The following is a 24,214-nucleotide window of genomic DNA, read 5'->3' as shown; positions in this document are numbered from 1 at the left end:
GCCTGGCACAGGGCAGGAGGTGCCAGGACCCTCCACATGGCCACTGCTGTCACGTGTGGCCTGTTCTCAGCCCGGGGGTGTCAGGGGCTCCCTGTGCTCCCCCCAGCCTCCATGACCTCCCCTCTCAGGCCCATGGCTGGGACAGCCCCTCAGCGAGGGAATTCCAGGCTGGAGTTCGTCTCCACCACCCCAGACAAGCCCCAACACCTTTGCAGTGTCCCCGCAGGGCAGGGAGGGCCAGGGCTGATCCTCCAGGAGTGGGGACCTGCCCGTACCCCGCTGTCACATGGGGCTCCAACACCTGGCCCGGCAGAGGCTCCCTGTGGCTCCTGCAATCCCCATGATCCCTGTGTGTCAACCCGTGGCCACAGCTCAGCCACCACTGGAGAAACAAACCCTCCGGCACTGTGCTGCTGGCCCTGTCCCAGGCAGACACCATCAGCTGTCCCCAAACTGTCCCCAGCACCAGTGGGGCTGGCACTGCTGGCACCAGTCCCTCCCAGCACCAGCGGCAGCTCTGGATTTGGCTGGGCCCGGTGCCCGCTCCGATGGTGGTGGCTTTTGGAGCTCTCCCGGCTGGGAAGCTGCTGGAAAAGCTGTGCCTAAGGCCAGGCTGGTTTTGGGATAGGACTGGTGGCCCGGGGGCCGTGGGGCCACCCGCTCTGCCCAGCCACAGAGCAGCTCCCAGCGCAGCGGGCACAGCCCTCACCCACAACAAAGCATTCCCAAAGTGCTGCAAAAAAAACCAGGGAGCAGGGCAAGGAGAGGGGAGAAACAACTCCTGCCTGCCAGGATGGTCCCTTCCCAACAGAGCCTGGGGCCACAGCTACCAAGTTTGGGACAAAAAGCCCCCAGCTTGGCTGTTTGTTGATGGCACTGGGTGGCTGAGCCGCCCTTTTCCACCCTCACCTCAAACTCGGGATGCTGGGAGTGAGCCTGGGGGATGAAACACCTGGGGGGAAACTCCAAGATTATTTCAAGGAGGAGCCCAGGGGATTTGAGAGACAGGGGGCCTGGCTGAGGAGCAGGAGCCCGTGGCAGGTGGGACATGACAGAACCCTTGAGACACCCACCACAAACAGGAGAGGGGAAGCACCAGCACAGGGCTGGGACAGGGGCGGGCAGGGACAAGTGTGCCAGGACATGCAGGAGCACAGGGAACCGGGGCAGCCCCCCCTGGAGCTGGGTGGAGCCCAGGCGTGGGGTGGAGGCTCAGCAAGCCCGGGCGTGTGGCCGGGCATCAAACAGGGTGCTGCCTCCTCCTCCTCCCATGGAAACAGCACGGAATGCTGCTGCCCACTCCCACCCCAGAAAAGGGACCCTCGGGGACCAGGCGACAAAGGCCAACCTGGCTCCCATGCCCTGCATCCCTGTCCAGGTGTGGGGGTGATGGAGCAGAGGGAAATCTCAGCCAAGACATTGATTTTAATTTTTTAAGAATAAAAAAAAGACCAAACCAAACAGACAAAAACTTCCTGAAAACAGCTTCCTACCTCATAATTTCACAGAAATTAGCTTGGAAATGTCATCTGCCCATACCTGCTCCAGGCTCTGCCTGTCCCCCCCAGCCCAGCCCCCCCCGGCATGGGCAGTGCCAGCCTCAGGGCTCTGCCCCCCATCCACAGCATGTCTCCAGTGCCAGACCTCCCCTTCCCTGTGTGGCTCCTGGAAAGGGAACAGGAGGGTTTGGGCAGCCCCAGTGGGTTCTTAGCCCCCCAAAGCTCAGCTCCCCAGCCTGACATGGGGATGAGGCACTGGGTATTTTAGGGAGGGGCAACACAGGAAAGGGGCTGCAAAGAGATCCTGGATGTCACAACTCCACCTCCGGTGTCCCCAGCCTGGCACAGCCCTCCAGGACCCAACAAAGCCCTCTGGACCCACCAGCACTAAGGAGTTAATGAATTCATTGCTGACTAAATTAGACCCTTAAGAACAAAACCACCGCCATGGCCCTCCCCAGGAAAGCGCGGCGGGCGTGGGTGCCCCCCGTGCTGGCACGGTGGCCGTGGTGGTGGGAGACAGGCAGGTGCCGGGGGTCGGTGGCTACGGGCCGGGCTCGGGCACTAATCCTTGGAGGGCTTCTTGCTGCGGGTGTTCCACATGCCACGCTTGGAGTGGTAGTAGTGGTAAAAGTTCCTGAGGCGCAAGCGCTCCACCTCCAGCCCACTCTGGAGCACCCTGCGGATGGAGGGATGGAGCTCAGGGGATGGAGGGACAGGGCTCAGGGATGGAGGGATGGAGGGACAGGGCTCAGGGGATGGAGGGATAGAGGGACAGGGCTCAGGGATGGATGGATAGAGGGAGAGGGCTCAGGGGATGGAGGGACAGGGCGATGGATAGAGGGATAGGGGTCAGGGATGGATGGACAGAGGGACAGGGCTCAGGGGATGGATGGATAAGGATCAGGGATGGAGGGAGAGATAGGGGTCAGGGATGGATGGACAGAGGGACAGGGCTCAGGGGATGGATGGATGGATGGATAAGGACCAGGGATGGAGGGAGACGGCTCCCTACAGATGGAGGAAAGAGGGATGGGGCTCAAGGGACAGAGGGATAAAGGAACAGGGCTCAGGGAATGGAGAAAAGAAGTGGTGGAGCTCAAGAAATGGACAGACAGAGGGACAAAGCTCTGGATGGATGAAGATGGACGTGGCTTTCCCAAAGGGAAGCTTTCCCCTTCACTACCCCCTCATCCAGCCCCCAGCCAGCTTGATGGATATGCCCAAATCCATGTGGCTAACCCTGCTCCCGGGGGTTTAGGGGCTGCAGGACCCCCAGGCTCACCTGTCCAGGAGCTCCCAATCCTCCCCGCCCCAGCGGTCCCGGAACTCCTCCGTGTTCATCCCTCCCACGCGGTCAAAGTCCGACTTGTAGATGCCGAAGAGGCCGAAGCCGTTCACCTCCCAGTAGCCTGGAGGGGGGGAACAATGAGGTGAGGGGTGGGGGCACCCCCAAATGCCCATCTCATCCTCTCTGTGCTCTCCCCACCACCTGGGAGCCACAGGGATTCCCCATCCCAACCCCTCTTCCCACCACAGGTCCATCCCATCTGTGCCACCTCCTGCAGAGGTGCACCAGGTGGTGGCCTGGTTTTGGGGTGCTCCCAGATGAAAAGCGGTCCCTGCTCACCATTGGGCTCCCGGGGGGAGCTGCCACAGCTCAGCCTCATGACGATGGGCGCATAGGCCAGCTTCCCCTCCACGCAGTGCTTCCGGATGCTGTCCAGGATGTTGGCAGGGAAATGGATGTGCAGGTCGCACAGGAACACGATGCTGTGCTCGTCCTGGGAGGGGACAGACACAGGTCAGGGGAATCAGAGAGGAAGAGCCCCGGGAGAGAAGCCACAGCCAGAGCTGGTCCCCGTTCCCACTCACCTCCACCATGTCCACACCGGCCTGGAGCCCGGCAGAGCGCTCAAAATTCCCTGTGCGCCGCAGGTACTGGAACCTGGGGAGAGAGGACAGGGCAGTTAGCACTGGGGACAGACAGGGACACAGCCAGGAGGGGACAGGAACCACCAGCACGGGCAAAGATGCCTTCTCAGGAAGGCCCAGGTGCTACAGCTCAAGCTGAGGTCCCCACATAGAGTCAAGTTTCTGCATCCCCAAATCCACATGGAAAAGTAATTTAAACCCCCAAAAATGAGGAGGAGGGAAGGGGCAGCGAGGCAGGGACTGTGCAGGTGGCGAAGGAGCAGCAGGTTGTGTGAGCACCTGTCCCACCTCAGGGAGCCCCCCAGACCCCGAGGCTGCAGGCTGGGAGTTACCGGGGCAGCCGGGCGTCCCGCAGGGCCTTCTCCACATCCATGTCCTCGCTGTCGAAGTCCACCAGGATGACGTTGAAGTTGGCGTCCCCCGTGGCCCCGTAGAGGCCAGCCATGTCCGAGATGAACTGCTGCACCCAGCGGGCCTGGTTCTTCACTGCCGGAGACACGTCCCTCAGGCTCATGGGGGGACCCTCAGCACCTCCCCCCAGCCAAACCAATCCCTTCTGAGCCGAGCTGACACCCTCATCCCGCTGGATGGAGCGGCACAGACCCCGGAGAGCCAGGTTCTGCTGTCACCTACCCGGCACCACGAAGTGCACCATGACGTCCTGCCTCCAGCTGAGCCGCAGCGGCCGGCATAGGACAGATTTTCCATAGAGGATGCTCCAGGCACTGGGCTGGGGCTCGGTGGCCCCCAGGGCCAGCCCGTCGGGGTTGGCCTCGGCGCTGTCGTCCTGCTTGCCCTGGTGCAGGAGGACGTAGACGTACTCGGAGAGCCGCACCGTGCGCTGGCCCCGCTCCGCCAGCTCCAGCTCCAGCAGGTACCGGTTCCCCCGCGCCGTGTCCCGCCGCTTCTCCACGTTGATGATCCTCAGGAGGGTGTAGATCCTGTCGGGAAAAGAGAAGCCTTGAAATCGCCGTCATCCTCAGCTCTGCTTCCCGCGATCCAGGACCCACCCCCCGAATTCCCGCCGGCGTCCCGCTCCCTCCGTACCCCCCGTTCTTCTCGTTGAGCCTCTCCATGTACTGGGCCACCACGTCCACCACCTCGCTCTCGGCCAGCTGCAGGTTTCCCGACACGTTGCAGCGCAGGTCGTTCCAGTCGGAGCGCAGCAGCTCGAAGTCCACGGAGCTGACGCTGAACGTCCGCTGCCAGTTGATGGAGTCCTCCAGCCAGCCCTGCTGCAGCTCCCCCGCCTCGTAGGAATAGTCTGACACCTCTTCCTCCTCATCCTCCTCCTCCTCCTGGCCCTTTCCCTCCTCCTGCTGCGATGCCGTTGTCTCCGACACCTTCAGAAAGGATGTCACCCTCGTCCCCTCGGAGCGGGTGGCCTCGGATGAGTTGTAGTCGGTGGTGGCTGCTGTCCTGCCCGGAGCAGGGGTCGTGTCCTCGTGGCTGAAGAGCCCCTCGGTCCCCAGGGCGAGGAGGCCGGGCAGCACCCGCTGCTTGGGCGGCCGCTCCCACCTCCTGCCGCTCTTCCGCCTGGCAGGGTCCCTCTCCTTGGAGATGTTGCTCAGGAGCCAGGGGCTCCGGCGGCCGGGGATAGCCCGGAGCTTGCTGGGGGCGATGGGATGCTTCTGCGGGGTCCTGGAGCAGAGGTGGACTCTCTTCACAGGCTTTGGATGCAGGAAAATGCCTTGGAAGGCCGGCTCCTGGGCCGGGGCTTTGCGCTTCCCGGGCTGCAGCCGGGTCACGTAGACCTTCTCCTGAGTTTTCCGGGCCTTCTTGTCCTCACTGGGAGCTGCTGGCCTGCTGGGACCCGGCGTTTTGGCTTTGCCACCAAAGATGGGCACGGAGAGGTGGGGCTGGAGGCCCCGGTGCTTTGGAGACGCCGGCAGCCCCAGCTCATCCTCGTCGCCCTCGTCCTGGGGCAGCCAACGGAGCGCCCGGGCCGGGCCCCGCTCCGGCGCGGGATCCCCCAGGAGAGCGGCCGGCGGGCTGGCTGTGCCCCACGTCCCCAGCTGCCCGGGGGTGCCCGCCCCGGCCTGCGCCCGGCCCCGCTGCCGGCGGAAGCTGTAGTAGTCCAGGTCATCTCCGTAAGCCCCGGTGACCGGTGCGGGATCCTTCCCTTGGGCTCTGGGTGCCGGCCCAAAGCTCTGCTCCTTGGCCTCAGGACGGGCGTCTGTAGGCTCAGGGCTGTCCACTCCTTCCTCTTCCTCCTCCTCATCGTCCAGGAAATCTAGAGAGTGAAGGCAGAGATTAATACTCTGAGGCCAAGACAAGGAGGCAGAGCCTGATCCCAGCAGGAGAGGAACCTGTGAGTGGCTGAGGTGAGGGAGCAGAGCGGGGGCACCAGGGGATGCCCACACAGGGACACCCACCAGGGATGGCAGATCCAGTTGCTGCCACTTATCCCCACCTCAGATCTCTGCACCAATTCCAATTAATCCAGGTGCAAACCCACCTGCCAGGGGCTTTGTCAAACTGCAAATTGATCAAGGCAGGCTCTGAACAGCCTCTGGTTCCCCAGGAGCACCCCCAGGCTCCATGGACATCCCCAGACTCCACACTGGGTCTGGTTCCTGCTGCCCACTGCCGAGGCCAACCCAGGAGATGTTGGAGGGAGAGCAAATCCCAATCCAGTGTCCTGCTTCCCACAGCCCACACCGCCCTGTTGTCATGCCAAGCAGGATGCTTGCAGGGGTGCTCTGAGGGATGCTGCTCTGCACAGCCCAGCCCTCCTGCAGCCTCTGGCACTGCTGGAGTCACTCCAATGAGCCACGGCTCAGAGGGGATGAGCTGCCAGCAGCGAGGATGCCGGGAGCTCGGCCCCATGCCCAGCGATGCCGGTGACTCACTGTCAGGGCCAAGGAAGAGAAACGCTCGCTGCCGCGGATCCTCCTCCTCCTCATCCATCTTCATGTACTTGTAGAAGCCAAACCTGGGGATGGAGAGGGAGGGTGAGGGCCCGGGAGAAGGGAGGTGTGAGGAGGTTCCCAAATCCAGGAGCACTGCCAGCACTCAAGCTGCTGCATGCCTGGGAGATGGGGAAAGAGCCAGCCTGGGGTGGCCCTTCCATGGGGGACAGGGACATGTGTCATGTCAGCACTGCTGACATCAGCCCCCTCTGCACAGCATCCCAAAATCCCGGCCCCAGTACCTACTTTTCCAGGTAGAGGGGGGACTCCCTGTAGAAGCACTTGTTCTCTGTCTCCATGTGAGTGAGGCGTGTGAAGTCGTTGGGATACACGAACGAGAGGTAGACCTGGGGGGTAGATGGTGCCGTGTCACCCCAAGGAGTTGGGGACCCGAGGCCACCACCAACACCAAAGTGACCCCCAGCACCTCAAACACAGGGATTTAACCCCAACCCTCTCAGGCTGAGCCGTGCAAGCTCAGCCCGACCCTCCAGCAAGGGATGCTTCCTGCTGGATTTTATCCAGGGAACATCCCTGCCCTGGGCTCTGCCATGTCCCCGTGGGAGCGTGGCCCTGTCTCCAGGGAGACACTTACGAACTGCAGGCCCTGGTAGCGGGCGATGGGGAAGTCCTTCACCACGTAGGTGGGGCTGTAGGCACAGGGCACCAGCACGTTCTCCACGCGGGACGCCTCGATGGCAGGGGCTGTGGAGAAGCCCAGAGCATCCCAACGTGTCCCCACAGACCCCAGCAGAGATGCCTCCACTCAAGAGATGGGCAGAGGCTGGCAGGGATGGCCCAGGTGCCCACAGCAGCCTTTCTCCTCCCCCAGACCCCGCCGGGGATCAGCACGGATGCATCCTGAGGCACTCACTGAGGAAGAACGTGTCCCTGGGGTCGGCCTTGAGCATGTCGGCCCCGTGCTCGTCCTGCTGGGCCTCCCAGAGGTGGCTCCCGCTGTGGCTGGCCAAGGTCTGCGGGATGTGCTCCACGTGGTTCATCTTCAGGGACGACTCATCTGCGGGCCAGGGCCAGGCTGAGCCCCCGGGCACACCGGGAGCATCCTCCAAGGGGCCTTGCCCAATCCCTCCTGCTCCCAGGGAAGGCAATGTTTCCCGCCCAGCTACCTCGGAGACCCTGTGACTAATCAGCCTAATGATTATTGCATCCACTAATGAGGACAGGATGAGGGCAGGGCTGTCCCAGCCAGGCCTCTTGCCTCAAAAACGAGGGAATGCTCTCCCAAGGACACGCAGGGGTTAAACCTTGGATGTCCTTCCTGCAGGTACCTGCAACACGAACTGGTTTGCCTCCTACCCAGGGATGAGGGTGGCATGTCACCCTTGGCCACCAACCAGCCCCCAGGCTCCCACAGGAGGTCACCCTGCTCCCGTCACCTCGGCCACGCTCCAAGCTGCTTCCCCCATGGGTGCTCCCTTCCCTGCTGCAGAGCCAAAGGGAAGCAGGATCCCCCTTCCCAAGCCCCAAATTCTACTTCTTGTGGCAGAGAAAGGCTTCCCAAATGTGTCCCTGCAGCTGGCTGGGGTGGGGGGAAAGGAAGGGAAAGGAAGGGAAAGGAAGGGAAAGGAAGGGAAAGGAAGGGGCTCTGCCTGCTGCTGGCAGCCCCCAGCAGGGAGGGGCTCCCCAGGGGCTTTGCCTCAGGGTGCTGCTGGGTCTGAGGGAGCCGGGAAGCAGGAAGGAGGAGCAGGAAGAGCCGGTGCTGAGGGACAGGGATTTATCTGCACATCATCCATCTCATGGGGACCTACATCAGCACCACTGGCACCCCTCATCCCTCTTCTCCCCACGTGTCCTGCCTGCTGCCTGCCCCCTCCTCGTTATCGACACCTCCCCGAGCAGGAGTGATGGCCGCTCCCGCTCCGTGCGGAGCGCCAGGCCAGGACCCATCCATCACGGCCTTTCCTGCTGCCAGGGCAGGGGCAGGAAGCAGAAGATCTATAGATTTAATTAAACCTTCTGCCATCCATCCCCGCTTCCAAGACAGCTCCTCGTAACTCAGGGCCAGGCCCCGGAGCCTGAGGGGTCTTGGCAGGCAGGACGAGGCTGGAGCACCAGCAGCGCTGCGCTTCCACGCTGTGTTGACTCCACGTCCCATTTTTAGCAGCATCTCATCTTGCTCCCAGCATCAATCCTACCCACTGCAGTCCCTGCATCCCCCCTTACACCACACAGAAATCCAAGGGGGGGATTCAGAGGCTGAGATGTCCTCCCAGGTCCCAATTTCCCAGGTTCTGCTTTCCTTCCCATCTGTCCCAGCACATGCAGCCCCTGGAGAGCCCGCTGGCTGTGGCTGCAGGAGACACCTGGCCCTTACCTGTGTACAGGGAGATGTAGGAGGAGTCAATCACCTCAAACTTCAGGCTGGGCAGGAAAACTCGCCACTGGGAAAAAATAAAAGGAGATGGGGAATGAGCACGGGGGGGGCAGGGGTCAGGATGCAACTGCCCAACCCCAGCACCCCAGAATGGGTCCTCCCTGTGCACAGCTCCCAGAAACTTCCCTGCAGAAGAGGAGCAAGAGAGAGGGCTGATCCTGCCCCATTTCCTGCAGGGTTTGGGATTAGCAGAGACCCCTGCAGGGCTGGAGAGGGAAAGGCTCCTGTGGGGAGGATACAGGCTCATGCTGGCTCCCTCTGGGACTGTCACAAGTCCTGTGACCAAAGGGCTCCTTTCCTCACTCCAGTGCTTTATAAAGAAGAGTTTGCCTTGATTTAAGAGGGTCTCCAGAGCTGCCTGCCCTGATTTAGCTGCAGCATTTTAAAAGCCAGTCTGGAGCCCTTGTCGGGACAAGCCCTTGAATGCCCCCGGGGCGAGACACAGCAGGGTCCTGCTTTTGTTGTGGATGTTGTTGTTGTCTCTCTCTGCACAGCTGAGAGGTTTTTCTGCACGGCTGAAAGGCTTCACTCCCTCCCTCCAGCAAAAATATCCCATCTCAGAAACATCTCCCCCATCTATTTGTTTTCCCCACTTTTTGTTTTTGCCCAAAGAAACGCAGATCTTATCGGAGAGAGGGGATGGGGAGGAGGGGATGGGGAGGAGGGAGGGAGGCAGCCAGCGAGGAAGGGGTGTAGCTGGCCTCCCTGATGCTTTGCTGGCACCAGTTTGATTCCAGTGATTAATGAGTTCTTGGGAGAAAGGAAACCTTTGCTAACGAGCCAACATCTTGCCCTCAGCCAGCCTGAGCCCCTGACACACGCTCCAGGCTTTGCCAGGGCTGTGCTGCCAAGGCAGGCAAGTTCAGATTTGAAACCCATGGTAATTCCAAGGGGGAAAAGAAGGAAACACAGAATGGCTCCACTGCCTTGGCCACCTCTCTCCCACTGCTGGGATGCAGCCAGCAAGGTGGGACCTGCCTGTCTGGGCTCTTCTTGCCCATGGGAGTCCATGGCAGGGCCTTCAGCTGCCCAAAGACCACCAGCAGGAAAGAAGAACAGCACTCCAAGCATCCCAGTGCTGGAATGACCAGCAAAACAGTGACACTGACTTGTTCCCACTGGCAGCCATGGGAGGGGGAAACCTGGCTTTGCTCCAGGATAAAGCACTGGGGGACACACATGGGAAAAGCCCTGGCATGCCTCTCTGGTCCTGGAAGGAGTCTGGCATGGGGGGGTGGGCATTTACTCACCCCAACTTCCACGTGGTCCGAGCCCCGGTCATCCTGCTTGTGCAGCAGCTCGAAGTAGTAACGTCGGGAGGACATGAGGCTGCAGGGAGGGGACACAGCTGTCAGAGCCCAGGGCCAGCCTGGGAAAGCCTCCCTGCCCTGCCCACGGGTGGGTAAAACCTTCCTGAGGCAAGGAAACAGGGAGCTGAGGAGGATGTCTGCTCCCCCACCCCACTGCTGAGGGCTTTTATGGGATTGGGGGGACATTGTGACATCCTTATCCCCATTTCATCACCTGCCCCTTCAAACCATGGATCTGGGGTCCAGCCCAGCCCCACGTGCCTTTTGGGAAAGCACCATGGCCCAGGGAGGTCAGAGGCAGCAGCTGCATGTGTCAGACTCCATCCCCAGGGGATGATCCCCACGGAGACACTCACCGCAGGGGCTTGGACACCTGCGAGCTGAACTTGGTGAACTCTCCTGGTGCCGTCCACTCGGTGCCCAGCTGGGAAGGAAGGAAGGAAGGAAGGAGGAGCATGAGAGCAGCAGGACACCACACCAGAGCCCACCAGCTTCCCATTACAGGAATTAACCCCGAGAAAATCCGGGAATAAATATTAAATCTCCTGGTCTTTGGCAGCTCCAAGCAAGATGGGACCAAGGGGCTCCTTTGGAAGCCAAGCTAGGCCTGGCCAGGGATGGGAGCAGGCTGAAACAGCCTGGCATTCCCAAAGGAGCAGAGAGGCAGGAGAGCTGCCCCCAGCACAGCCACACATGGATCCCTCCCCCTGGAGCAGGGCAAGGCAGAGGTGGTGCCATACCTTGCCCACAAATGCAGCCAGTCGGGAATTGGAGGGACTGTCATCGGAGCTGAGCCAGAACTCTGAGTTGTCATCTGATGCCACAGAAAACTGGAAATCCCCTGCAGAGAGCCATGGAGAGGGTCACCACAAGGGACACAGGGACCCTGTGGCATGGGCTCTGTCCTGCTGCCTCGTGGTGAGGTGGGGAACATGGATGGGGCCCCCACAGGCCTCATGTCATGGCTCTGTCCTGGATGGGATCAGGGCTTTGCCTCCCTTCAAAGCCACAGGAAAAAGGGACTTTGCTCCAGAAGGACCCTCCTGCCCAGGAGCCAGGATTTGGGGGCCATTCCAAGAGCCTGTCTGTTCTCCTGTGGCCAGGAAGGGCAAGGACACAGCATCTCCACATTGCTGCATAGGGGAAACGCCACACTCTGTCACTCACCATCCTTGAAGGGATGGATGTAGCCAAAAATCCTCAGCCCATAGTTCTTCCACTTGGGGGACACAGCCAGCTTCTTCACCGTGGTGCGGGTCTGCCGAGGAGACGGGCATGGATCACCTCCTCCATGGTATCCCAGCCTCCCACGCCCACAGAGCGGGCCCCATCACCACCCACCTCTCCTCCAGCTGGGAATCACCTCCCAATCCAAAGCCTGTGAGCCAAGGTCCTGAGGAGGAGCAGTGGGGACCCAAGGAGGGACGGGTGGACCCTCCCACCAAGCCCTGAGCACCGGTGCCGGGACTCACGTGCGGGAAGAGCGGGAAGTGGAGGTTCTTCCTCAGGTGCCTCACGGCCCCGCCGCACCAGTCCTCGAAGACGTGCAGGTTCGCCTTCCCTTTGTACTGTGGGAGAAGAGAGGCAGCTGAGTGGGGCTCCTCCTCATCCCCTCCCAGGCTGCTGCCCACACCCACCTGCTCGTTCCAGGGCAAGGCCTGCTTGGTCAGGTTGAGTTTGGGGTGGATGCTGGCTGGGTTGGAGCGCTGGCCTCTGGAAAACCAGCCATCCACGTCCTGCCCGTCGCTCTGTGGAGGCACGGAGGGAGAGATGGCACGGGTGGGTGATCAGGGCAGCACGTCCTGTGCTTGTGGCATGTCTCTGTGCATCTCTGGCACAGGCTGCCCAGAGAAGCCCATCCCTGGAAATGCTCAAGGACAGGTTGGACAGGGCTCGGAGCAACCTGAGCTAGCGGAAGGTGTCCTTACCCATGGCAGGGGCTGGAATTGGAGGGGCTTTAAGATCTCTTCCAACCCAAACCATTCCAGGATTCCACGATCTAAACGCCTCATTTTGAGCCTTGCCTAACCAAGGCAAAAGATTTCACGGCTCACGGCAAAGGAAAGCAGGAGGAGGCACAAAAATATTGGCAAGCTGTCCCAGGCAGCAGTTTCAAAATGCTCCAGCTAAACTTGTTTCCCTTCCTCTGCCAAAACTGCTCCAAAACAGTGAGTTTTCTGTTCATCCAAAATGTTTGGCCAGTCTTGGGGGCTGCTGGAATTTTGGGCCCTCTCTCTAAAAGCACAGAGGTGATCTCTACACCCCGAGCACAGGCAGCAGGATGCCTCTTCACTCCCCCTCTTCCTTTAAAGGGGATTAGGTTAATCCCATTGCTTGTATCTCGTAATTCAGAGATTAAGTGAGCACTTACCTGCCTCCAGCTCGATGATGGGTCACAAGGAAGAGCCAGGTACTTCTGTGGCCCCTCCAGAGCATTCCCCTCTTCCTCAGAGCATCATCCCCCTCTTGCTCCCCGCCCCAGGGCAGGCACAGCACTGTCACCACAGCACAGCCCATTTGGATGCACAGTGCCAGGGAAATAATTAGCAAACTGCCTAAACAAACTCATTAGAGCCCCGGAGGAGGGAGCAGTGCCCTTGGAAGACCTCACAGGGAGAGTTTTGTGCCAGGCTCACTGAAGGGATTCTCCCTCCTCCCAGGAAAAGCCAGGATGCAATTCCTACTGTGCCCTCTGTCCTTACCCAGCCTGTGCCTCCTCTGGGCACCTGAGGTTCCTCCTTTGTCCATCTGTCCCTTATTTCTGAGGAGTGACCCACTGCTGGGATAGGGCAGGGAACACCCTGTGGCTTCCCCCTCCTGCCATCCCATCTGGCTAGCTGCCCTGCTATGAGGCCTCTTGGTGACAACAGGCTGGACAGGGACAGCAGGGACTTCAGCAGGACATTGGTGACCTGCTGGACAGGGACAGCAGGCTACAACTCCAAGTGCTTCCTGCTTGGAGCTCCAAGGGGGGTTTAGTGGCTCTCCAGTCCAGGACAGAGCAGAACACACAAGAGCAGGTGGCTTTGCCCAGAAAAGCAGGAACTGCAGAGCAGATGAAGCTGGGCCCTGCCCAGGGAAGCTGTGACAGGGCACGTGGAGCACAGTGTGGGATACTGGGGGGATATCCCACCTGGTTCCAATGGGATATTAGAGGGTTTATCCACTGTGAGGGCTGCTGGGCAGAACCAGAGGTTCTGATGTACCCCCGAACCCTTGGATCCCCTCAGCTGGACAAGACTTGGAGCACTCTGCTCTCAGTGACCTCCCCAAGCCCCTTCCCACCCCGTTACCATGGGATCTTCCTCGTGGCTCTCGCTGGAATCCTCGGCCTTCCTGCGCCGCGCCGGGGCCGCCGGCCGCCTCGCGGGATCCGTCACCTCCCCCGGCCTCTCTCCATCTGCCAGGGGAGCAGAGGGGTCACAGCACAGCCCCCCACCCAGCACCTCCTCTGGGGACACCCCTCTCCACGGCACCGGGAAGGGGAGGTGCTGGCATTGGGGGACAGGGACACGGAAAGGGGGTGACATGGGGGGTCCTGGCTGCAATTCCCCTCATTCCATGTGCACTAAGCAGCTTTGCAGCAGCAGGTTAAATTACACCCCCCACAGCTCCCGGCCCTTTACATAAGAGATGCTGGGATAAGCTGTTGGGGTCTTGCTCCCCTTCCATCCTCAGGGATGCATCCCTGCTTCCTGCCCCTCCAAATCCCAGCTCTCCCGAAGCATCCCACAGCTCTGCCAAGAGCACACCAGCCCCAAACCCCCCAAATATCATCCCCTCAAACCATGTCCCTCTTCACGCTCACATCAAAACCTTGCTCCCAGACCCATCAGCTTCGTTACTGTTCTGAGTTAATAATCCACAACTTTTGACTCCCCTCTGCAGCTCCTTTTCCTTGGGCAGGGAATTTTAAACTACCCCCACTTCCCCCAAAGCAACGGTGCAGACTTGGAAAGTGTTACTTTGGGGGGGACATCCTCTTTTTGTGCCATCCCCAAAACCCAGGGGGATCCACAGCTCAATCCAGAGTCAAGGCAAGCTCAAGGCAATGCTTGGAGAGGTGGGTGTCCAAGAACCACCTCCACAAACGCCTGTGGCTCCCCAAAAACCAGCCACCCCCACGTGGCAATGAGGGTGCACCGAGCAGTGACACCCCAGAATGGGAATTGCAGGAAAGGAGTCACGGACCCACTGCCAAGGGTATGGAAAGATGTCCCTGTGCCTCCACACCCTCCTTCCCACCATCAGCAAGTCCTAGGGGCTCCCAAAATGGAACAGACTCAGTGACTGCCAGAGCCAGGGAGGGGCTGGGGGTGCCCGGAGCCCCCCGGCACACGCCTCTCACACCATTAGTATTCCAGCGGCCGCGCAGCCGGCGTCTCCTTGGAGATGGCAGCACAAATCCCATCCCCACGGCAGGGACAGGAAATTAAGCTCTAAAGCCCCTTCTTCTGCTCTCGGCCATTCTTCAGCCCCTGGCAGCCCCAGCTCGCTCCTGGCAGCTCCCCAGGCTGCTCCCTCCCCTCGCCCAGCCTCATTCCTGCAGCCATCCCTCTTCCCGGGGCAGGAGGGTGATGGGAGCCAGCGCAGCACACACGGACAGCGGCATTCCCGCATTCCCAGCGCTCTGATCTGAGCATCCACCACCGCCACGAGGAGCTCAGCGCACCCAGGACACCTGCCCAGAGCTGGGAGTGGCTCTGTGGTACCTGCTCAGGGAGTCTCTCCCGGCCTTGGAGGAGATAAACCTGCCTCCCGTGGGATCCTGTGGGATTTGCCACGGACAAAATTCCCTGGATGGCAACCTGAGCCAGCAGCATCCCTGGCTGCACCCACAGGGATGGCTGGATGTGGCCATCCTACTTCACTCTCCTCCATGTCAGGCCTGTGAACTGGTGGGAGATTATTTGATTTAAAGTGGGTAAAAACCAGGAGTTGATCCAAGCTGGGCAGGCTCATCCTTGGAGCTCTCAGGTCCCAAAGCCACGAGCCCCCTGCTTGCTCCCCATCCCTTCCAAGGGGCTCCCACATCCAGGGAGGAGCAAAAGCACAAGCAGCATTCCAGAAAAGGCTTCTGGGCTTCCATGCAATTCCCTGGCAATTTAAATATTGGAAAGTGCCTTCTGGTCAGGCTGTGGGGACCTGGGAACCAGTGCCATGGGGATGAGGGGTGGGGATGGGCAGTGCCTTGTGCCAATGAACATCACTGCTCCCAAAAATCCCGAGCCACTTCAGTCCCAAAAACAGCCCTGCGGGAGGAGCAGCTCAGAGGCAGGAGAAGAGGAGGAAGAGGGATTCCAGCTCCTCCCAGCATCCCACCAGGATGCACAGCAGCACTGCTGGGTCCGTTCCCTCAGCCAGCCTCTCTCAAGGACCAGAGAGGGCAGGACAGGGATAGGGGAAGGTCTGAGGACAAGCAGGGACCTGCTGCCTGTGGAACGGGGATGCTCAGGGAAGGATGGAAGCACTACAAGCTCTTCCCTGGAGTGACACTGATGATTTGGGAGCAGCGAGGAAGGAAGCACAGACCATGGCACAAAGCAGCTCTGAGTCACAGCAGCCTCCAGACAGGGAGCCAGGATCCTCATCCTGGCGAGGAAGGCCACGGATACGAGGGACCCAGGCAGGGCATGGAGCGATGCCTCCCATGGGAGAAGTGTATCCCGTTATCCCAGCCCTGTAACTCCGCTGGGAAGCACAGAGAGCCTTTCACATCCCACCTCCTGCCTCCTCCTCCCCAGCTCCAAACACAGCCCCTTTCTTCCAGGCCGGGCTTTCTCCTGGCCCTTTTCCAAGCCCTTCGACATGCAGAGGGGGGAGGTGACATTTAAACCCCGACACAGCTGCAGCAGAGGTGGTGGCAGCACCTTCCTTAAACCCAGAGGTTCCATTCCCAAAATTTCCCCCTCGGAGCAGGAGCATCCCATCAGGAGCCTCCTAACGAGGTGTTAAGTAATTATAACTAGCCAGAAAGGAACCAATACCACAAATCCCCCTGTGAGTGCCACAGAAACACGGGATTGCCACAACCCCCGGACAGAGGGTGGCGGCAGGGGCTGGGTGACAGCTGGTGACACCAATGGGGCCGAGGGCAATGGGGTTTGTGACCACCGTGGGGACACGGGAGCAGTCCCTGGACAGCCCTGCCCTGCCTCCCTCGGGCTCTGCTGCCCGCTGGCACCTGCCGCTGCCTTGCTGAGGGAACGGGAGCAGCGAGGGGGATTTTTGCTGCCTCCCCCATTGCTTTGCTGCTGTTTTCCCACTCCGTGGCAGCCCTCTCAGCTGGAGCCACGGAAATCGATGCGGAATGGCTCTGGCTGCCGATGGAGCTGCCATGAGACCACTCCAGCTGACAAACACCCACCAGGAGAGGCGGCTCCGACACTTCCATGCTCACAATCAGCATCTCAAATCCCTCCCAGGATTGGACGGCTCCCAGACTCCCTGACTGTGCATCCAGTGCCCCTCAGCCCCACCTGCTCCAGCCCCAAAGAGAGCTGGAGCAGCTCCCACGAGACCCTGCTCCATCCCAACAGGGATGATGCTCAACTCACAGCCCTCAGCACAAAGATCTGGCTTCCTGGGATGCGGCCTCTGGAGAAGGTCACCGTGAAATGCTGGGAATTTTAGGGTGCATTTCACCCCAGAAACATTCCAGCCTCTGAGCTCCACGTTGCCTGTAGGGTCACCATCCCAGTTCCAGCTTCCCAGGCTCTTCCAGCAGCTGGCTCCCACCTGGCTCCTCACCCAGCCAAAATCCCTGTGTTCTGCCAGTGCCAAAGCCACTACACCCCGGGGGGCTGCTCAGCCCTTCCCAAGGAGCAGCTCTGGAGAGCCCCAGTTGCAGGCACAGGTAAGGGATGGAGGGGAAGTCCAGGGCAGTGCTGGGAAGGATAAAGATCCCAAACACTAACACAAAGAGCTCCTGGTGCTTGGGAGAAGCCATCCCTCACCTCCCCTGGCTCCAAGGGACAGCTTTGGGGACCCTCCAGGTGCCAAGGGGGCCGGGTCACAGCCAGGCTGGGTGGCTCAAAGCCACTCATGCCTCTGAAGAGACACATTTGTGCCTTTGAAAAACCCAAAACAGGCAGTTGCCAATTTTTTCCCATCGGGCACCCCAGAGGAGCAGGGCATGGAGCCTGGGGCAGCCTGGGAAGGGATTCCCATATGGAAAAAGGACCCCAGTGACACCCAAAGCAGCCTTTCCCAGCAGAGATAGGAGAGTGGGGTGAGGCCAGCAGAAGAAAAAGCAGCTCCCAGTCCCAAATCCCACTGCCCTTCATCTTCAAAGGGCTCTTCTCATCCCCTTCCCTACCTGCTCCCGGCATCCCTGACAAAAAGGATGAGCCTCACAGCAGGCTGCAGCATTCCAGGCTCCCAATTAAAATCAAAGGATCTGCAGAGATGGATCCCAGAGGGACACACCATCCCAAGCCTTCTCCCTCCTGCTCTCCCCAAAGACAGGTCCCCAGGGGGAGAAGAGCCAAGGACAGGACACAGAGCATCCATCCCACGGCTGCCTCGGGATCAGGGGCTTTGGGAGCCCTCTGGACCATGGCGGAGGGGTGACCCAGGCCATGCCATCTCCAGCAGGCAGAGACAGCCCCACTTCATCCCTGAACTGGCTTTATCCCCCTTGAGCACCCATCCCATGCTCCCCCAATCCCCCAAACCTCACTCCATGCTACCTCCCAGCAAACCCCAAGCCCCATAGCCCCACAGCCAGCCACTTCAGGGCTTTATTATCCTTTTTCCCCCAGTTCTTTTTTCCTTTTTCATCCTTTCCCTCCCCACCTGGTGCATCCCCTTTTTCAGCCCGCTGCCTCGCGGTTTCCAGCCGGGAGAGCACCGTAATGGCCTCATTATTTCCAGTGAGGAATCCGTGTGCTCAATTAGGCAGAGGAGGGTAATTATCTACTTGGAGAAGATGAGGAAAAGGCAGGGTGTTTTGTCAGGGACCAGCACAGCCCCTGGATGCCCCAGGTGTCTCCAATGCTGGGCCAAGGGGAGCCCTGGGATAATCCCACTGCGCTCCCAAACCCACCTGGCTGGGTCTTCCCCACTTCACACCCCCCAAAACTACCTAAAATCCTCATGCCCTGCACCTGCAGCCTCCAGACATCCTGTTTAATGAGTAATTAACCTTCTTCCTTGTTAATTAACCGGGCAGCACCCCTGGCACAGACAGACAAGTCCTGGCTCATGGTGGCCAAATCCCAAAGTCATCTCCAAACCCCTTTTGGTGCACAGACCCTTGGGGTGATGCTCTTCCCCCAGACCCCTGCAACAAGTTTTTTCCTTAATATGGTTTATTTCCTATTACCTATTTGGGATTTTTTTGCTTTGTTTTTTCTTCACTCCATTCCATGTTTTTCCACCTAAAACACTCCCTGCCTCTCCCACTCTGGCAGCAGCAGGATGAGATGGCCAAACCCTTCCCCAGCCTCCATCCAACCCCTTTCCACCACCTTGTGTCCAAAAAGGCCGAGTGGAACCTAAACTCTGCCTTTCCCACACCTTCACCTTGGTTTTAGGAGCCCACTGGAAAATCCCAGTGCAAGGAGCATCCCAGCAGGATCCAGTTTTCCCTGGAGAATCCCCCACCTCTCCACATCTCAGCCAGGGAAGGTGCAAGGGGCAACATTTCTTCACCCAAAGTACTTTCCCATCTGTCTCCCCACCTCCCAGACACCTCGTTCTCCACCAAAGCCCAGCTCCCCCCATTCCCAGCCATTGCACCCCTTCCCTTCCACTGCACAACCTCTGGCTTCCCCCTGGGGCATCCCAAGGAGCCGGCCGGGATGCAGGGCACGCAGGGAGAGCAGGGATGGGCTCCTGCCAGGCTCAGCACCTGGGAACATCCCTGTGCATCCTGCCGGCAGCAAAACCACGGCTCGCCCCCCAGCACCCGCGGGGACCCCGATCCGTGGTGTTCCCAGGGATGGCGACAGCGATCCCGAGCCATTTTCCCCGGAAGCTCCTGGGGATGATGGTGGGAGCACAGGGAAACCCCCCGGGATCACCGGGCAGCCCCTGCGGCTTTCCCGGCACGGAGGATCCCGCAGGGAAGCGGCAGCCCCCGGTGCCCCCCCTCCCTCCCAGCCTCATTTCCTGCCTCGCTCCTTCCCATTATCCTGATTTTACCGTAAGGCCCAAAAATTTGCAGGCTCATGCTGCTGCTCCGCTCGGAAACTTTGGGTTTTCCAGCCGGGAGGCTTTGCCAGCCTCCGGGACCGCTGGGACACCCTGGGGAAAGCCTTTCCCTCCCTGCACAGGCTCTAAATCCCGTCCCTTTCTCATTTTTTAGGACAAAACGCGCTGGGCGAGGTCGGTCCCAGCAAGAACGCCACGGCTCAAGTTTCACCCTGCAAATATTGCGAGTGGCTTTGTGCCTCCCCGGGCAGCCCCGGGACACCTGCCCCGGGAAAACCGGGACACGAACCGAGCCCCGGGGCACCTGTCCCTGCGGAGCATCCCGGAACCCATCCCGGCCGCTGCCCGAGGGAGGGAGAAAAAAGGAAATTTGGTATTTTTACAGTAGAGAAGTTCAGGCTGAGAAAGTGTCGGGATGGGATGGAGAGGGTTGGAAAGGATGGGAACGTTGGGAAGGGATGGGAAGGAAGAGATTGTCCCTTCCAGCAGGGCGAGCGCCTATAAATGGCCTCTTTGTCATCTCAGCCAAGGCAGCGGGTGGAAAAATGAGGACGGAGCGGCTCGAGGGGGGACAGTGAATGTCCCGGCCGGTTCGGGGGCCCTCCTGGGTGTCCCCTCCTCCCGAAGGTCCAGCGCCGGGGCGCGGAGCCCACCGAGGGGTCCCGCTCGCCCCAAACCCGCGCGGGTGATGCGGGGGGGGGGGGGGGGGGGGGGGGGTGCTCCGGGTCCCCAGCGTGGCAGGGGGACCCTCAAACCCCTGGGGGACCCCCAAACCCCAGGTGCTCTGAGAGCACAGCGCGGGGGGGAGCCCCGGCACTCCCTGGGGACCCCCAAACCCCAAGTGCTCCGGAGTGCCGGGGGAGACCCACCACCCCTTGGGGACCCCCAGAGCCCCCCGAGGCCCCGCTCCCGCTGCCGGGGGCCCCCCCCCCCCTCCCCCCGTTACCTTTGCCGTAGGCGAAGGGGAGGCGCAGGGCGCGGCCCTGGCGCACCAGGCTGATGTGCAGGTAGGTGAACCAGGCGGCCGAGGTGAGCAGCGCCAGCAGCAGCAGCAGCTTCAGCTGCTTCCGGAGCTTCTTCACCGGGAGCCGCGGCATCCTGCCGCCCGCATCGCCCCCGCCGCTACCACCACCGCCGCCGCCGCCGCCGGGCTAACCCCGGCCCATGGGGCCCCCCGCCCGTCCAGCCCGCGCGCTCCGGGCCGGCCGCGCCGCGGAGGCGGGGCCTGCGGAGGCGCCGCTCGTCTCCACGCCAACGGTCCGGCAGCCCCGCGGGGCGCCGCGGGCGCGGCCATGCGGGGCGCGGGGGGAGCCGTGTCCCCGACCCTGCCCCCGACCCTGCGCGGCGGGAGAGCGGGGCGGCGGCGAGGCGGAACCGAACGGGGCATCCGTGCCGAGGGGACGGAGGGGTCGGCGAGATTGGTAAAGCGGGCCTTGGCTGGGTCGCCCCCCGATCCCCCCCCCCTCGCGGCGATGATGGTTCGTTCCCGCCCAGCAGCGGTGGGGGCTGCAGCGCCCGGCCCGGTCCGCAGGGGGGCGCTACCCGCGGGCACGGACCCCACCGGGATGCCCGGGATCCCGGGATCGTCCCGGGATGATGAGTGCGGGGATCCCTGGGATCAGGGCCGGCATCCCGGGATCGTCCAGGGATGATGAGTCTGGGGATCCCCGGGAGCATCCTCTCGCTGGGTGCGGGGATCCCCTGGGAGCTGCCTCCCAATCGCTGCGCGTCCCACGGGGGCTGGATCCCCGGGATCCTCGCTGGGCGCCGGGATCCGCAGGAAGCCCCTGGCTGGGTGCAGAGAGTCCGGGCTCTGTGCCCCCTCGGCCGCCCTGCTCAGCCCGGCCCAGCTCGGTGCGCTGATCTGCCGGCTGGTTCTTCCCTCTGCAGCTCAGGGGTGGAAAACAACGGGACTTTTCCCCTCCTCTCCCATCCCACAGGCTGAGGCAGCGTCCCCTCCCTGCTCTGCGGCTCAGGCTAGCGGCGAAACCGCGGGAGAAATCCGTCATTAAAGGAAGGAATACACTCACGGCTGGGGAAACTAGAGGGCATCACTGCCCTGGGCTGCGATTCCCAGAAACCAAATCCCAGTTTCCAGGGCGGGGCCATGCTTGTTCGGTTTATTTAATCAGAAACACTCCCGGAGTTGCCACGAGAGGGTTCCAGGACAGCGTATCCAGCGGATTCCGGTGCATTAACACAGTCCAAGCACTCTCACACCGTGAAGCCTGAGAGCGGGATGCAGCCCCCGGCAGCAGCCGGAGCTTTCCGGGGATCCCCATGGCATCCCCAAAAAGTGGCACCTCCTGGCCTCAACCCTGTGTTTGTGGGAGATGGAGGTGGGCTTGGGGCTCCAGCAGGATTTGGGGATTTCGCAGGGATAAGGGACAGAGAAAGAGGAAAAAAGGGAATGAAAAGGGGGATAATGAAGGGGCCAAGGGAAAAAAGGGGCAATGAAGGGGATAAAGAAAGGGGGGAAAGTGAGGAAAAAAAAAAGGGGGGGGGGAGGAAAGAACAGGGTAAGGAAAGAAGCAGGCAAAGAAGGAACAAAACGGGAAAAGGGAAGAACAGGACAATACAGGTGGTAATAAAAAAGGGGGGGAAAGAATGGGGTAAAGGATGAAGGGAGGATAGGGGGCAAAAAAATGACAAGGAAAAGGACAGGGAAACAAGGGGGTAAAGAAAGAAAAGGGAAAGAAAACGGTGAAGCAAAACGGGGGCAAAGAACGGGCAAAGGTGGAGACAAGGAAGGAAGCCGGCAATAAAGAGGTAACAAAAGAAGCGGGGAAAGGGGTGAAGAGAGGGATTAAGCAGGGAACGAGGAAATGGGGCCCGGGGTTGCCCCGCCGCCGAGGAGGAGTCTCCCGAGCCCTCACAGCGGCGTCCGGAGGGGCGGTCTCTTCCCGCTCCCTCCTAAATCTGGAGGAAACGAAACCGCGGTGCCTCCACCTCCGGCAGCAGCACGCGTGCCCCAGGTGTCGCCGCCGCTGTCCCCGAGCCCGAGAGATGCAGCAGCAGCTGCCGCCCTACGAGGTGCTGCCGGGGGAGCTGAGCATGGAGGAGATGTCCCGGAGCACCACGGTGATGGTGGAGGAGACCCCGCAGCCGCCGCCGCCCCGGGACCACCTGGTGTGGTCCCTGTTCACCACCCTGTACGGCAATTTCTGCTGCCTCGGCCTCCTGGCGTTCGTCTTCTCCGTCAAGGTGGGGAGCCCGGGGGGACACCGGGGGTGGGGGCGGCCCCGGGGACCCCAGCGAGTCCCAGAGCTCAGGGACACCCACTGAGCCCCCAGCCCAGGATGCCCCGTGGAGCCCACTGAGCCCCCAGCCCGGGATGCCCCGTGGACCCCACTGAGCCCCCGTGGACCCCACTGAGCTCCCGGCCCCGGGGTGACCCGTGGACCCCACAAATCCCAGAGCAGAGGGTGCCCCAGGGACCCCACGGAGTCCCCTCTTCACGGACCACCGAGCCCCGGCTGGAAGCTCTGCAGAGGGTAGGGTTTGGGGCGGGGAGGGCAGTGGGCACCTCAGGGTATCCCCGGTGTTTTGGGCAGGGTTCAGCCCGGTCTGGCACCTCCAGCACCTCTCCCACAGCCCTGAGCCCCCTGGGAACCCCCCACCCCTGACTCTGCCCCTGCCTGTCCCCAGTCCAGGGACCGCAAGGTGCTGGGTGACTACAGCGGGGCCCTGAGCTACGGCTCCACGGCCAAGTACCTGAACATCGCGGCCCTGGTGATCAACATCTCCATCGTCATCATCGTCATCGTCCTCGTCTCCCTGGCTGTCTCCGGGGTCTTCAACCCACCCCCTCCCCGGTATGGGTACGGGTACGGGTACAGCCACACTTAAGTGCCCTCCTTACCCTGCGGGCTGTGCTTCCCTCCCCGGCGCCAGCCCGGCCTTGGAGCGACAATCCACGCCAGTCCACGTGCCTCACCTGGAGCCTGCTGCTCGCCTGTCCCTGCTCCCTCCCCACTCGGAGCTTCTGTGGAGGCCTTGCTGCTGGCTGCCCTCTCTGGAGCTGTCTGGGGACGGAGAGTGCTCCCCAGAGAGCAGCTGAGCACCCCAAGCCTGCCGCAGCCTGCTTGTTGCTTTGCTCTGGGCCTGGAGCCCCAGCTGCCTCCAAATAATTCTGAGGAGAAGCACCTGGTTTCAGAGAAACCCTGGTTCCTAAAATAAAGGTTTCTTTCACTTTTTCCCTGTCTTGGTTTCGTATCATGAGGATGTGGTTTGCGGTTACTTCTACAGCAGCTTGACAAGGGTGAGAAACGTGGGATGTGCCTGGGGGAGGTGGAAACTGTCCCTCATCATGGACACAATGCTCAGGGGACGCCCCGGGTGCCATGGACCTGGATACTGCATCCATACGGGGAGTGAAGCTCTTGGAAGGGTCACACCCAGGATGAGGGTGGAACCTGATCCCTGCTGGGGTGTCACCAGGAGCACCCCATCCTCACCAGCCCTCAGGAGGGGCTGGCAGCAAGCAGAGCCGAAATCAAGGTGGCTTTGGTGGGGCAGGATGTGCAAAGGGCTTGAGCAGGATGAGCTGGAATGGGATTGAGCAGGGTCAGCAGGGCTGGAGAGGCTCCCAGAGGAAAGGGGCCGGTGGAATCTGCGGCTCCATCCCCAGTTTCCCCACCGGGGCTGGATCCCACATCTCCCCTTGCAGCCAGGTGAGCTGGGGTCTGTCACTGTGATATTTTATGAAAATCCTCTTCCCAGGATTTTTTCCTGAGTTGCTGAGAAGCCTCAGAAAAGAAATGCAAACAATAACTATCTGATGGCTGTGGAATGCGGCCTGGAGATAGTTTACCAACAGGTGCATCTTTGATTGGTCCATGTGAGTTGTTTCTAATTAATGACCAATCACAGCCTGCAGTGCAGGACTCTCTGTCTGTCACAGGTTTTTGTTTTTCATTCTTTTCTACATTTCTGTCTGTATTTTTTCTCCATTCTTTTAGTATAGCTTTAGTATAGCATTTTAATATAATATCATAAAATAAGAAA

At 60.9% G+C, this 24,214-nt stretch overlaps 2 protein-coding genes across 2 annotated transcripts; one reads left to right on the top strand and one right to left on the bottom strand.

Annotated features, from left to right (window-relative positions):
- Positions 1–1,550: 1,550 nt before the first annotated feature.
- On the bottom strand, positions 1,551–20,304 carry B4GALNT4 (beta-1,4-N-acetyl-galactosaminyltransferase 4). The gene is made up of 20 exons (XM_041465128.1): positions 20,154–20,304; positions 13,345–13,451; positions 11,689–11,799; positions 11,524–11,619; positions 11,219–11,309; positions 10,792–10,892; positions 10,408–10,475; positions 9,992–10,070; positions 8,682–8,748; positions 7,221–7,364; positions 6,942–7,051; positions 6,593–6,693; positions 6,287–6,369; positions 4,482–5,667; positions 4,068–4,375; positions 3,767–3,920; positions 3,375–3,447; positions 3,130–3,283; positions 2,785–2,911; positions 1,551–2,178 (listed from the first exon to the last, which is right to left on the bottom strand). Exons 1-20 carry the CDS (start codon positions 20,302–20,304, stop codon positions 2,064–2,066), a joined length of 3,426 nt encoding a protein of 1,141 aa, XP_041321062.1. The 3' UTR covers positions 1,551–2,063.
- An 849-nt stretch (positions 20,305–21,153) lies between these two features.
- LOC121352304 (dispanin subfamily A member 2b-like) lies at positions 21,154–23,403 on the top strand. Its single transcript, XM_041465121.1, has 3 exons — positions 21,154–21,546; positions 22,183–22,411; positions 22,856–23,403. The coding sequence occupies exons 1-3, from the start codon at positions 21,488–21,490 to the stop codon at positions 23,054–23,056; spliced, it is 489 nt and encodes a 162-aa protein (XP_041321055.1). The 5' UTR covers positions 21,154–21,487; the 3' UTR covers positions 23,057–23,403.
- Positions 23,404–24,214: the final 811 nt, after the last annotated feature.

The sequence above is a fragment of the Pyrgilauda ruficollis genome, unplaced genomic scaffold, assembly GCF_017590135.1.
Source record: "Pyrgilauda ruficollis isolate IOZ18807 unplaced genomic scaffold, ASM1759013v1 scaffold187, whole genome shotgun sequence".
In the NCBI taxonomy this organism is placed as follows: Eukaryota; Metazoa; Chordata; class Aves; order Passeriformes; family Passeridae; genus Pyrgilauda; species Pyrgilauda ruficollis.
This window is presented reverse-complemented; position numbering and strand designations above follow the sequence as displayed.